Raw genomic sequence first — 14,752 nt, 5'->3', positions numbered from 1 at the left:
CATACAGTTAATAAATGTCCTCGTGATATTACAGATTTTGTACCCAATCAACCAACAAAGACGGTTATTCTCAGTTATATTATAAGCTAACTTGTAGCATTTATAAATCACTCTTTTGTCCATCATAGAGTGACAGCAAGGATAAAACAACTCATTTTTTGTTTTTTCTTTTTCTCTTTCATTTATTGAAGTGTTTATTGGCGTTCCTTTGTTTTCTTCCCTTTGATTCTGTAGGCCTTTTAAAATAGGAAACAAAAAGGGTTGAAATACGAAAATTGGGTGTTAATTTAAGCATGAAAGGAAAGAGAGATTCGGATAGGGGGACTAGAGCACAGGATCAGCAACAAATAAGCCAAAGAGAGATGAGGTGGAAAGAGCGGCAGTGTTTTTCGACCACATTCCATGGGCTTTGCTTGTCAAGTGGAATGAATGCCCGCTGACAGGACGCTGCTGCCTCATCAGGAGCTCCTCTGTGCTGCTGCTTTGTCAGGCCCTGGTTTTAGACAGAAACAAAAAAAGGAAAACTACTGAATGTGTATTTTTTTTAGGTGATAGTATTTGCTTAATTAAAGTTTCTCTAAGTGGGGGTTAAAGTGGTAACCTTGTCCACTAAGTCACTTCTTCACAACTTGCCAGAAACTTTCAAGATTCTCTAGCAAGTTTTTGAATCCTGTTAATTCCTTTCTCTCCTACCAAAATTTTGCTCAGTAAATGGGGAGGCCACTGAGGTCCCCCCAAATGATTAAATATACTGGGCCAGGCAAGGTGGCTCATGCCTGTAATCCCAGCACTCTGGGAGGCCAAGGCAGGTGGATTGGTTGAGCTCAGGAGTTCAAGACCAGCCTGAGCCAGGGCAAGACCCTGAGACCCTGACTCTAAAAATAGCCGGGCACTGTGGCAGGCGCCTGTAGTCCCAGCTACTTGGGAATCTGAGGCAAGAGGATGGCTTGAGCCCAAGAGTTTGAGTTTGCTATGAGCCATGGCATTCTACTGAGAGTGACAAAATGAGACTCTGTCTCAGAAAAAAAGAAAAAGATTAAATATACTTAATTTTATCTTCCTGTTTTTTGCATCTTTATCAAATAGGTTATGATTAGTAAGCCTCTGCTTTCTTTGGTGTTTTGTTTCAAAACTCACTGCAGATCAGGGAGGGTTGTAGATTAGAGAACATTTATAAAATAGTAAGGGGAAGTGGGAGGCTGGAAATCACTCATAGTTTTTTTTAACCCTGTCACAACAGCTTTTATAGACTGATTTTCTTCTAATTGTTGATCATATTATACAATAATAATGTGTGGACAATTTGTGTCATCTTTTTAAAATGACTGTTATAATTTTAATGTAAAAATAACACTTGCCTGTTGGCTTACATTTAACTTACTTTCCTTTCCTTCTGTCATTGTAATACACAGAGGGACGTCTTATGTATACTCCTGCTATCATGACCATCACCTTTTGATTATTTTCTAAGAATAAGTTTCTGGGAATAGAAATGGATATTATATAAATGTAAAACCATAGTCATGCTTCAGGGTAGTGTGTATATGTCAACATATATTTTTGTATACACATATACATATATATTTGTTTTTTTGTTTTTTGTTTTTTTTGAGACAGAGTCTCACTTTCACCCTTGGTAGAGTGGTGTGGCGTCATAGCTCACAGCAACCTTAAACTCTTGGGCTCAAGTGATTCTCTTGCCTCAGCCTCCCAAGTAGCTGGGACTACAGGTGCCTGCCACAACGCCCGGCTATTTTTTGGTTGTAGTTGTCATGTTGTTTGGCAGACCCGGGTTGGATTCGAGCCCACCTGCTCTGGTATATGTGGCTGGTGCCCTAGCCACTGAGCTACAGGCATCAAGCCCAGGGTGGTATGTTTTAAGGCAACATTAATCAAAGGAAACCACTTATCATGAAAAATACTTTAGAAAGACACTTTTAAAATACCAATAAATGTGCAGTTACAATTTTTAGCTGTATTTGCTATTTTTCATCAAACCCAGGCTGATACTTGGCTAATAAAACTGCACCAGAGGGGCTGTACCTGTAGCTCAAAGGAGTAGGGCGCTAGCCCCATATGCCTAAAAGGTGGCGGGTTCAAACCCAGCCCCGGCCAAAAAAAAAAAAAAAAACTGCACCAGAACAACTGTAATATGTGGCTGACCTCTCTCTTCTGAATAGTGTATCTTAGAAATTGTTATATATTTAGAATATTACTCTTGGATCAAACCCTTTCTTCTGCTAACTGCTTGTTAACAGTTAACTAGGATTGCTAAATGCATCCATATTGATTTTTCCCTTACAGGTAAATGATGGCTATGCCACTTACTTGAGATTTATTATTGTTTCGGCCTTTGATCATTTTGCATCTGTGCACGGCATTTCTGCAGAGGGAACAGTAATCTCAGAAGTTATTTGATTTCCCTTGCATGATTTTTTAACAATATATTTATTTAAACATGAAGTTGTCACTGATATACTTTATTAAAAGGATTTGTATCAATCTGTTTCAGTTTTTATTTACATTCTCCTCAATATTGGGGGTAAAGGAATTCTGTTTGTATCAGTCAGCAGTGCTGGCTCCTGTGGAGGGTTTGAGAAGGTTTGGCTTCAATATACAGCTTGGTCCGGGAAGTAACTATACATGAACACATAACTGATAATTGTCTCTCCATGGCATCCAGTATAGTTCTCTTCAGATCTCAGGATATTAATTTTTTAATTTATTGATTGATGCAAAGAGACAAGTGAGCAATATAGACAGAAAACAATGTAAGAGTTCAGGGAAGAGAAAATACTTAAGGGAAGGTTTTATTGAAATCATGGAACCTGGGCGGTGCCTATGGCTCAGTGGGTAGGGTGCCGGCCCCATATACCAAGGGTGGCGGGTTCAAACCCGGCCCCAGCCAAACTGCAACAACTGTGAGCTGTGTGAAGCCCTGGCCCTCTACTGAGGGCAATAAAGTGAAAAAAAAAAAAAAGAATGTCTGAAATCATGGAACCTGAGTGGGCCCCATAAAATAAGTCATTTGTTTATTTTAAATTTTATTTTTGAGACAGAGTTTTGCTTTGTAGCCCTCAGTAGAGTACTGTGACATCACAGCTCACAGCAACCTCAAACTCTTGGGCTTAAGTGATTCTTTTGCCTCAGCCTCCCGAGTAGCTGGGACTACAGGCACCCACCACAACACCCAACTATTTTTTGTTGTAATTGTCATTGTTTAGCAGGCCCAGGCAAGATTTGAACGTACTAGCCCCAGTGCATGTGGCCAGCGCCCTAACCACTGAGCCACGTGTGCTGAGCCATTTTATTCTGATTTTTAAAAACTTGAAAAGGGCTTGGCACCCATAGAACAGTGGTTACCGTGCCAGCCACATACACCGAAGGTGGTGGGTTCAAACCTGGCCCGGGCCAACTAAACAACTGCAACCAAAAAATGGCCAGATGTTGTGGTGTGGACCTACTGTCCCAGCTACTTGGGAGGCTAAGTCAAAAGAATTGCTTAAACCCAAGAGTTGTTGGGCGTTGTGGCAGGCGCCTGTAGTCCCAGCTACTTGGGAGGCGGAGGCAGGAGACTCCCTTGAGCCCTGGAGTTGGAGGTTGCTGTGAGCTGTGATGCCACGGCACTCTACCCAGGGTGACAGCTTGAGGCTGTGTCTCAAAAAAACCCCAAGAGTTGGAGGTTGCTGTGAGCTGTGACATCACAACACTTTACTGAGGGAGACGTAGTGAGACTCTGTCTCAATAAATAAATAAATAAATAAATAAAAATCAGAGAAGAGTTAAGAAATAATCTTACTTTCAGAGAGATAACCATCATTGGTTTTATTTTATATTTTTTTATATTTTGGAGAGGGAAGGAACAAGGTGGGACAGATTGGGTAGAAGACTTCTCTGAATTTATCTTAATATATAGTTTTAACTTTAGAAATATAAACAACTGGCGGTGCCTGTGGCTCAGTGAGCAGGGCGCCGGCCCCATATACCGAGGGTGGCGAGTTCAAACCCAGCCCCGGCCAAACTGCAACAAAAAAAATAGCCGGGCGTTGTGGCGGGCGCCTGTAGTCCCAGCTACTCGGGAGGCTGAGGCAGAAGAATCGCCTAAGCCCAGGAGTTGGAGGTTGCTGTGAGCTGTGTGAGGCCACAGCACTCTACCGAGGGCAATAAAGTGAAACTCTGTCTCTACAAAAAAAAAAAAAAGAAATATAAACAACTAATGTAACCAAAAATTAAATGAAAAATCAGTTATAAAACATCTAAAAGAAAAAAAATGTATGAACCTAACTTTATTACAAGTTGGTAAATTAAACACACAGGAAAAGAGAATTCTTTTAAGTGGTGTGTTTTGTCTATACAGGGGGTATTAGTTTCTCAGGCCTACTGTAACAACATACCACAAACTTGGTGACATAAAGAAATTTATTTTTGTGTGGCACCTGTGGCTCAGTGAGTTGGGTGCCGGCCCCACATAACAAGGGAGGGGAGTTCGAACCCAGCCTTGGCCAAACTGCAACAAAAAAATAGCTGGGCGTTGAGTGGGCACCTGTAGTCCCAGCTACTCAGGAGGCTGAGGCAAGAGAACCGCCTAAGCCCAAGAGCTGGAAGGTTGCTGTGAGCTGTGACGCCACGGCACTCTACGGGAAGGGCAACAGAGTAGGACTCTGTCTCTAAAAAAAAAAGAAAGAAATTTATTTTCTCTCAGGCCTGGAGAACTTCCAAGGCTGGAAGTGCCAGAAACCCTGCTGGCAGGTTGGTTCCTCCTGGAGGCTCCGAGGGAGAATCTGTTCTATGCCTTTCCTTAGCTTGTGTTGCAGGGAATCCTTGCTATTCGCATCTTCGCCTCCACATCAAGTAGCATCCTCTTCCATCTGTGTGTATCGGGGTCTGTGCCTCTTCTCTTCTTACACAGATACCAGTCATACCAACTTGAGGCTGATCCTACTCTAGGATGACTGCCTCTTAACTAACTACATCTGCAGGGATGCCAGGACCGTATTTCCTGGGACTAAGGTCACATTCACCAGTCTCGGGGTTAGGTCTTCAACATATCTTTCTGGGGGGACATAATTTAACCCACAATACGATCTTAGTGGAATAATTTGTAATTGTCCACTTGGCTGTGCCATGGTGACCAGTTATTTGGTCAAACATTATTCTGGATGTTTCTGTGAGTGTGTTTTATGGTTGGGGTAAACATTTAAGTCAGTGGACTTTGAATAAAGCAGATTGCTCTTCCTAATATGGGTGGGCTTCATCCAATCAGTTGAAGGCCTTGATAAAACAAAGACTAACCTCCCTGGGGTGAGAAGGAATTCCGTCAGAAGACAGCCTTCAGATTTGAACTAAAACATCAGCTCTTCTGAGTCTCCAGCCTGCCAGCCCACCCTGTAGATTTTGGGCTTGCCAGCCTCCATAATTACATGAGCCAATTCTTTTTTTTTTTTTTTTTTTTTGAGACAGAGCCTCAAGCTGTCACCCTGGGTAGAGTGCTGTGGCATCACAGCTCACAGCAACCTCCAACTACTGGGCTCAAGTGATTCTCCTGCCTCCGCCTCCCAAGTAACTGGGACTACAGGCACCCGCCACAATGCCCGGCTATTTTTTGGTTGCAGCTGTCATTGCTTGGCGGGCCTGGGCTGGATTCAAATCGCCAGCTCAGGTGTATGTGGCTGGCGCCTTAGCCACTTGAGCCACAGGCGCCGAGCCAGCCAATTCTTTAAAATAAATCTTTTCTGTCTCTTACTCTCTCTCTCTACATTCTATGGGTTCTGTTCCTTTGGAGAATCCTTAGTAAAACAGATTTTGATATAAATAGAACTGTAAGGAAATTTTATACTTTATTTTACTACTTAGTGGTAGCGATATCATACTGTATCTTAAAGCTATTTTAATATCCTATGTGTTGTAGATTAATGCACATATGTTAATGTGGTTAGGGAATCAAGATTATAGTTTATAAGTCAAGAAATGCAAGTATAAAATCAAAGAAATTATGATAATTCCTATCGGATTTAATTTTAATTGAAAATATTGATATAAACTCACTCAACTTTAAGAATACATATTTTGGCTGGGCACAGTGGCACATACCTGTAATACTAGCATTTCAGGGAGCCTGAGGAGGAAGGTTTGCTTGAGGCCAGGAGTTCAAGACCAGCCTGAGCCAGAAAAGGACCCTGTCCCTACAAAAAATTGAAAAATTAGCTGGGTGTAGTGGTGTGCACTACAGCCACTCAAGAGGCTGAGTGCAAGAGAGTTGCTTAAGCCCAGGAGTTTGAGGTTGCAGTGAGCTATGATGATGCCACTGAACTCTAGCCTAGGCAACAGAGTGAGATTCTGTCTCCAAAAATAAAATAATACAATAAAATACATATTTCTTAAGTTTGTCCACTGAAAAAATAGAAGCAGTAACATCCATGTTTCTGGATGTTACTCTTTCCCATTAATGGAAACCAAGGCTGTTTGGAACAATGGCTGATTTCAAGTCTGGCATAAGACAAGAAATAGACAAGATGAGCCTGGGATTTTTGTTCTGCCGAAAAGTAAAAACTAACAGATCATGTCAAAGGGAATCAGAAGCCAAACTTAAGGCACCTGTTGACAAAAATGGGACAATATGAGCAGAAAAAAAAAGTGACAGTTGATAGGATTCATATTTAATATATTTAAAAATGAATTCATATTGATGTAAAAGTAACAACACAAAAGAACAAAACAAAACCCTCATTGAACTTCATGGAAGTAACTAGGACAAAATTTATCCTTTAAAAATTTGTATTTAAGGGGCAGCGCCTGTGGCTCAAAGGAGTGGGGTACCAGCCCCATATAATGGAGGTGGCGGGTTCAAACCTAGCCCTGGCCAAAAAACTGGGAAAAAAAAAAAATTGTATTTAAAAGGAAAGAATTGGGCATCTTTCATGTTCAAACTGCATTTGAAGGTTTAACCCTAGTAATGAGAGTAATGAGAGAAAGTTCTTTGCAGAAGAATTCCTGCTAATTGATGTAGAAGTGTAATAAAATTAGAAAATCATCATAATTTAGGCAAAATTAAAAACTGACATAGGTGCAATCATCAGTGGATGAAACCCTAATTGAAAAGTTAGTGGGGAATTTTATAATGCAGGGAGCAGGCTATTACCACCAGAATCTACTGATCGACTAAAAATGATTTAACCAGCATATCAGCTTGTGCTTCATTACAAACTTGCTTGAGTATAATTGTGATGGACGAGTCACTTAGTTCCATGTAAGCGTTTCACATTGTATGTCAAAGCAGTACACTGAACCCCATAAATGCATCAATGTACAAAGTTATGATTTAATAAAAAATGATAATAATTTAAAAAAAAAGTACTTGCTTAAAGCAACAATTTCATTTGCTCACAATTCTGTGGATCTGCTGGCAGTTTTTTCTGGTTTGTTCTTGCTTTGCTGTCTCTATGGTCAGCTGGCAACTCTGTAATCTAGAGACTCTAGGATGCCCTCACTGACATGTTTCTTGGTTCGCGGGTTAGTTGGTCCGGGTGGTCTCCACTGGGACTATTCGTCTGTGCTCTGAGTTGTTTCTCATCCTCCAGGAGGCGAGCCCAGGCCCAGGCTTCTTCAGATGGAGTCTCAGCATTCTAAAAGGTAGCAAGAAAGGAAAAGCCTCAGTGTACAAACACCTTTGAGCTTCTACTTGCCAACAGATTTACTGTTGTCCTTTGGACCAAATCATGTCATGCAGCCATGTCTAACATCAGAACAAGAGGGGTCTCCCCAAGGGTGTGAATACAGGAAGCATAAACAGAGCAGGTGGGCGGGGTGGGGTGGGTGGGGGAAGGGAGGGTTGTTACCGCTACACAATCAAACACAGCACGCCTCCTGATGTGACACTCTGTGCTGCACACAGATCAACCTATGAAATACACTGGCCAGGGGTGGCGCCTGTGGCTCAAAGGGGTAGGGTGCCAGCCCCATATGCTGGAGGTGGCGGGTTCAAACCCAGCCCCAGCCAAATAATAAAATAAAATAAAAAGAAATACACTGGCCAGAATTACTGAACTGAATCTAATCAGACTCTAGAAATAACTTCCATTTTCAGGAAATTCCAGGGATAGAGGAACAAGTAAAATGATACCCCACAAGGAAGCAAACAGCCATTAATGCCTCTCACTGAAATGTCCACGTCTCTGCCTTTCCTGCACAGGGTAAGATATGCTTCCTGGCCTTCTTTCTTTGGGTAGTGGCATATGACCAGTGCTGGCCAATGAGATGAAGAGTAATTGACTCCTAGGGTGAGCATTTATTTTTTATTTTATTTATTTTATTTTTCTTTTCTTAGAGATAGAGTCTTACTTTATCGCCCACGGTAGAGTGCTGTGGCGTTACAGCTCACAGCAATCTCCAACTCTTGGGTTTAGGTGATTCTCTTGCCTCAGCCTCCCGAGTAGCTGGGACTGCAGGCACCTGCCACAATATCTGGCTATTTTTTTTGTTGCAGTTTGGTCAGGGCGGGGTTTGAACCTGCCACCCTTGGTATATGGGGCCGGCACCCTACTCACTGAGCCACAGGCACTGTGGGTTTTGTTTGTTTGTTTGTTTGTTTGTTTTGCAGTTTTTGGCCAGGCCTGGGTTTGAACCCACCACCTCTGGCATATGGGGCCGGCACCCTACCCCTTTGAGCCACAGGCATTACCCCATTTTTATTTTATTTTATTTTATTTTTTTGAGACAGAATCTCAAGTTGTTGCCCTGAGTAGAGTGCCAATGTGTCACAACTCACAGTAACTTCAAGCTCTTGGGCTTAAGTGATTCTCTTGCTTCAGCGTCCCAAGTAGCTTGAGCTACAGGTGTCTGCTACAACACCCGACTAATTTTTGGTTGTAGTTGTCATTGTTGTTTGGCACACCCAGGTTGGATTCGAACCCACCAGCTCCGGTGCATGTGGCTGGTACCCTAGCCGCTGCACTACAGGCGCCGAGCCAGGGTGAGCATTTAATTACCAACATAAGACCCTTCAGAGTTCTTTTCTTCACCCCCTTCACCACCACCCCCCACCCCCCCGTCCCATGATGGCCAGCAATGTTTTATGTAGTAATTACTTTCTCTATCTGGGTCTGGGAGTGAGACTGATGATGTTTAACAGATAGCAGAGCTCCCACGCACTCGGAGATGGACATACAAAAGGAGTGAGAAATAAAGCTTCATTGTTTTAAGCCATGAGATTTGGGAATTGCTCGTGACCATGGTATAATGTAGCTTTTTCTAATGATACAAACACAAATCCAGAATGTGGCCCTCCTACAGGACAAGTGACCTGGTTTCTTCAGCAAATCGGTGGCATAGAAAATGTTAATTAAGGAAGAGGGTCCATTGTAGATTCAAGGAGACATAAAGGCCCCTTTAATCACATGTCATGTGTGGATCATGATGGAGACCGATTTGAATAAACAAATTGAAAAAGGACAAACTTAAGAACACTTGAGGAAATTGTGGACTGGGTATTATTCATTTTGCCAGGAGTGAATTAAAAAAATGAATTCATACTGATGTAAGAGAAACAGCACAAAAGAACAAAACAAATATGTAAGAAGATGCCTGTGTTTTTGTAGAAATTTGCAGGGAACTATGTGTGGGTGAAATGGCATGCGTGATATCTGGCATTTGCTTTAAAACACAAGAGCACACATTTTTTATAATGGAAAGTGGGTTAGTTGAAGCAAATGCGACAATAAATGATTAAGTCTAGGTGATGGACATATGGAGGTTCATTGTGCTAGTCTTTCTGCTTTTATTATATGCTTGAAACTCTTCCTAATAAAGAATAGAAATAAACAATGCGATAGAGGACATCCTTGAGTGTACATGGGATGGAATCTCATGAGATTCCAAGATGGAAATTAGTCCACGTTAGGAACAGTTTTCAGGCTCCCAGTTCTTCCTGATTGCTTGCCAAGATTTGTTACACAGGTTTACTCTTGGAAAGGTAAGTGGGGGCGAGTAGGGAAGGCGTTTCAAGAGCAGCGTTGCTGTAATGGAAGATGTGAAGATGAGAACTTATTCATAAAACACCTTTGGGGAAAGATGAACAGGTAAGTCTAACTAGAGCAAAGAGTAAGTCTAAAACCAAACATTGCAGCTAGATCACAGGCCTTTCACGTTTTCAGATATTTTCTTGTAACACCGGAACCCTTTAAGGTTTCCGAGAAGGAATGCGAGTTAGAACAATTGTGTTTATGTTCAATAAAATGAAATGCTGAGGATTTTCTTCTTGCCGAGTGCCTGAACTGAAACGTCAGTAGCTCTTCCTGTGATAAGCACTGTGGGACGGCTCGCAGGCTGGAAGGGATCTCCAGCGGTTATTTGAGTGATCTCTTTGGCACAGAGGGTCTTTTCTCTTTGTCTTCTGTGGATGCAGAGAGCAAGTGATCACTGTAGAATTTGCAATACCACTTACTGTCTGACATTTGAAAACACTAGCCTTCATCTTCATCTTCCTAGGATTTAAAAAATTCATTTTCACCTATGAAACTACTCCAGTTTCAGGAAATAGATTAGATACATGGCTTTACCTTTATGCTTTGTTTTGATTTTCATTGCCTAACCTCGTCTTTTTAATTTAAAGTCTCATTTCTCCTCAGTTGACATCTTCTTTTTTTTTTTTTGTAGAGACAGAGTCTCACTGTACCGCCCTCGGGTAGAGTGCCGTGGCGTCACACGGCTCACAGCAACCTCTAACTCTTGGGCTTACGCGATTCTGTTGCCTCAGCCTCCGGAGCAGCTGGGACTACAGGCGCCCCCCACAACGCCCGGCTATTTTTTGTTGTTGTTGTTGCAGTTTGGCCGGGGCTGGGTTTGAACCCGCCACCCTTGTTATATGGGGCCGGTGCCCTACTCACTGAGCCACAGGCGCTGCCCTCAGTTGACATCTTCTATCCCCTTTCATGGGGCCTTTTCTCCACCTGCCCAGGGACCCCGGTCATTGCCCTGTGTGCTGTGTGACTGAGGTTTGGTGTTGGCTGTGTCTGCTGGTATCTGCATAGCTAGCTTCCTCATTTACTTCAGACCATTACTCAAAATTTCCTCCTTGACTGGGTGTGGTGGCTCACACCTGTAATCCCAGCACTCTGGGAGGCTGAAGCAGGTGGATCACCTGAGCTAAGGAATTCGAGACCAGACAGAGCTAGAGTGAGATCTCGTCTCTAAAAAATAGCTGGGTGCCTGTAGTCCCAGCTACTTGGGAGGCTGAGGCAAGAGAATTGCTTGAGCCCAAGAGTTTGAGAATGCTGTGAGCTATGATGCCATGACACTAAACTGAGGGCGACAAAGTGCGACTCTGTCTCAAATAAAATAATAATAATAAAATAGCCTGGTGTTGTGGCAAGTGCCTGTAGTCCCCACTACTTGGAAGGCTGAGGCAAGAGGATCACTTGAGCCCAACAGTTTGGAGTTGCTGTGAGCTATGATGCCATGGCACTCGACCGAGGGCAACATAGTGAGACTCTGTCTCCAAAAAAAAAAAAAAATGTCCTGCTCAGCAAGACTTTCTCTAGCTTCCCCATCTAAAAGCATAGTGCCCCTCACCCTTGTGAAAGAAACACATCCAATCTTCTTTTCCTGCTTTGCTTTTCTCCTTTCTTGAGTTAGTGCCCTGCATTCTGTGCTGTATTCCTCTTTCCCAGCTATCATGAAAATTCAATTCAATGTTTTTCCCTTTAACGATCTTCCATGCATTCCTATTTATCACGTGTGACATATTCACCGGCTCCCTCACTAGAAGTAGACTCCACGACAGCGGAGAGTTTTGTTGCTTTTGCTCATGATTATATCTTCAGGGCTTCGAATAGTGCCTGGCACATAAATCTTCAATAAATTGTTGACTGAATAAAAAAACATTGTTCATTTATTTGCATGTCTGTATCTCTACTGTGGAATCTTTGAGGAGTTTTTAATAAAGCTGCCCAACAGTATATGTACAGTATTTTGGGTCACTTACTGTGGACCAATGCTGATTACAGCGCCTTGCATAAAGTTAAATGAATCAATGTTTATTTAAAGAGATGGATAAAAATGTCACAGTCTACTGGCCTTTTAACCATGTACTCAATAAAGGCAAAGAAATTTTATAAAAATGAAAATTGTTGTGTTTATCACTCCCTTATACAGATCTTTGGGAAAATATTGAAGTTGTGAGTCCCGTCTCAGGAATGCGCTTTACAGGGGGGACTTGGAGAAGTGAAGAGGCATCCTCTGTGAGCTTCACCTGCTAGGCAATGTTCCAACAGCCCTTTGTAACTTGTCCCGGATAGCGAGCCTTCTAAAAGACAGTGTGTGTCTGTGTACAAGGCTTTAAACATGTATGTAGTTTTGACACAGAAATTCCATTTCTAGAACTATATCTTGAGATCACCAGATAAAGGGCAAATGGACAAAGATTCATAGCAATGCAATTTATAAGATTAAAAAAAAAGAAAACGGGTGGTGCCTGTGGCTCAAGGAGTAGGGCGCCGGTCCCATATGCCGGAGGTGGCAGGTTCAAACCCAGCCCCGGCCAAAAACCACACAAAAAAAGAAAACAGCTCATAATTCTAGTACTTTGGGAGGCTGAGGCAGAAGATTGCTTGAGCCCAGAAGTTTGAGGTTGTTGTGAGCTATAATGATACCACTGCACTCTAACCTAGGCAACAGAATGAGAGCCTGTCATAAAAAACAAGAAAGAAAACTGGCAGCTACTGCGCATCCATACAATTAGAAAGTGTGATAATATACACAGATAGCAGGAAGTCTGACAATTAAGTTCTTGAAGTCATCCTAGAAAAAATGCTACATACCCCATTGCTGAATGTCACGACGGGCCCTGTGAAGTTGTCCCCTTGGGGAGCTAGGCACCAGCCCCAGTGCCAAGCGCACCCTCAAAGCAATTTAGGAACTCTTTTTCTGGAATATCCGTCAGAGCTGTCGCGAAACTCACCCTAGAAAAAAGTGCTTTCTCCATCCTCTTTCTCAAAACTCATTATTTACAACAAAAAGCATTAGGAAAGTAAAAATGCCATTGTCGAGGAAATATAGTTATAACCTCTAACATCCAAATGAGACACATCTGTGCTAAGTACTGCGAAATCAGGATTTTGGTGAAGAAAGAGGCGGAGAACTGGCATATGTTGTCCCAAAGCCAGAGCCTTCCCTAAACATGTCATAGTTAAGAAAGGCTTATCTAGTAATTCCTTGATTAGATTGAACAGGGCTGCAGGTACCTTCAGGAGGATGGAAAATGTTCCCAGAGAGCAGCGGTTCTCAACCTGTGGGTCATGACCCCTTTGGAACAATGAAAATACATCTCAGCATTAGGAAGGTAGAGAACCACTACCATAGAGGCTCAAGCTCAGGAACAGGATGGCAGGGGAGAGGGAGCTGCAGAAGAGACCAGGCAAGGCGCTCCAAAGGAGACTGCCGGAGGTAAAGATGGTGCAGGAAGGCGTCTTAGCTCAGGATGCCACAACAAAATGCTATAGACTGGGCAGCTTAAACAGCAGACATTTATTTCCTCATGGTTTTGGAGGCTTCAAGTCCAAGGTCCGGGTGCTAGTCTGGTCAGTTTCTGGGGGGCCACCCATCCTACCTTGCAGGTAGCCATCTTGCTGTGGACTCACATGAACTGTTCTTGGTGTGTGTTCTGGCAGAGAGTGCGCTCTCATGTCTCTCCTTAAATGACACTTTCCTATCACATCCGGGTTCCACGCTTACAACCTCATTTAACCTTACTTACCTCTGTACAGGTCCTGCCTGCAAACACAGTACTATTGAGGGCCAGGCTCTGACATATGGACTTTGGGGAGTAGGTAGCACAGTCCAGTCCATAGCAGAAGGCAAGAAGGCAGCCAAGGCAGAGGGAAGGGGATTTCTTTTTCTTTTTTTTTTTTTTGAGACAGTCTCACTATGTGGCCCTCGGTAGAGTGCCGTGGCATCACAGCTCACAGCAACCTCAAACTCTTGGGTTTAAGTGATTCTCTTGCCTCAGCCTCCCAAGTAGTTGGGTCCATCGGCACCTACCACAATGCCTGGCTATTTTTTTGTTATAGTTGTTAGTATTATTTGGCAGGCCCGGGTTGGGTTCGAGCCCACCATCCCTGGGGTATGTGGCCAGCACCCTAGCCACTGAGCTACAGGCACCAAGCCACTGAAGGACATTTCTCTGAGCCCTGTAGTGAAGGAAGTTGTGAACTTAGTAACAGGGTATTCAAGACAACTAATCCAAATGGAAGTTGCAGATTGCCCCAGATGAGTCTTCATCCTATACTATGTTTTGGCAAATAACAAGCCCCATTTAAGCAGACTAATAATCAGAAAAGACCCAGGAAGGGACTGTTTTAGGTCAGGTTCTCTAGAAACAGAGTCTGAGACAGGAATTGCAGTTAAGAGCCACTTACTGAGTTGCTAAAACTTATTAATTTTTTTTTTTTTTTGTAGAGACAGAGTTTCACTTTATGGCCCTCGGTAGAGTGCCGTGGCCTCACACAGCTCACAGTAACCTCCAACTCCTGGGCTTAAGCGATTCTCTTGCCTCAGAAAACTTATTAATGTTTTAGGAGAAACATCTAAGGAAGTGAGGGAAACAGCGTAAGACAGAGGGAAAAGTTAATCAGCTTCAGCTGAAATCTAGTCTTAGTCTGATCCCAGAGGGACGCTGGAACAGAATGGTACCAGAGAAGTATACTGCCCCACCTTGCAGCAAGGGGCCAGGCCTGTGTACTCTCAAATCCGTTAGTCACTG

General features: G+C 42.9%; 1 protein-coding gene across 9 annotated transcripts in view; it reads left to right on the top strand.

Annotated features, from left to right (window-relative positions):
- The window catches only part of IFT25 (intraflagellar transport 25), a 47,958-nt gene extending 36,867 nt beyond the window's left edge, over positions 1–11,091 (top strand). For 8 of the 9 annotated variants that reach the window (XM_053575236.1, XM_053575238.1, XM_053575231.1 and 5 more), the window contains one exon: positions 2,305–2,502. In XM_053575236.1, the coding sequence (XP_053431211.1) occupies positions 2,305–2,418 (114 nt within the window). In that variant the 3' untranslated portion in view covers positions 2,419–2,502. Of the gene's footprint in view, positions 1–2,304; positions 2,503–7,577; positions 7,920–8,670 lie in introns of those variants that run through there. The other variant, XR_008376823.1, reaches the window with a different exon arrangement.
- Positions 11,092–14,752: the final 3,661 nt, after the last annotated feature.

Source organism: Nycticebus coucang, chromosome 22, assembly GCF_027406575.1.
Source record: "Nycticebus coucang isolate mNycCou1 chromosome 22, mNycCou1.pri, whole genome shotgun sequence".
NCBI classification, from domain to species: domain Eukaryota; kingdom Metazoa; phylum Chordata; class Mammalia; order Primates; family Lorisidae; genus Nycticebus; species Nycticebus coucang.
Note: the sequence above shows the minus strand (reverse complement) of the source record. Positions and strands in the feature narration are given on the sequence as shown.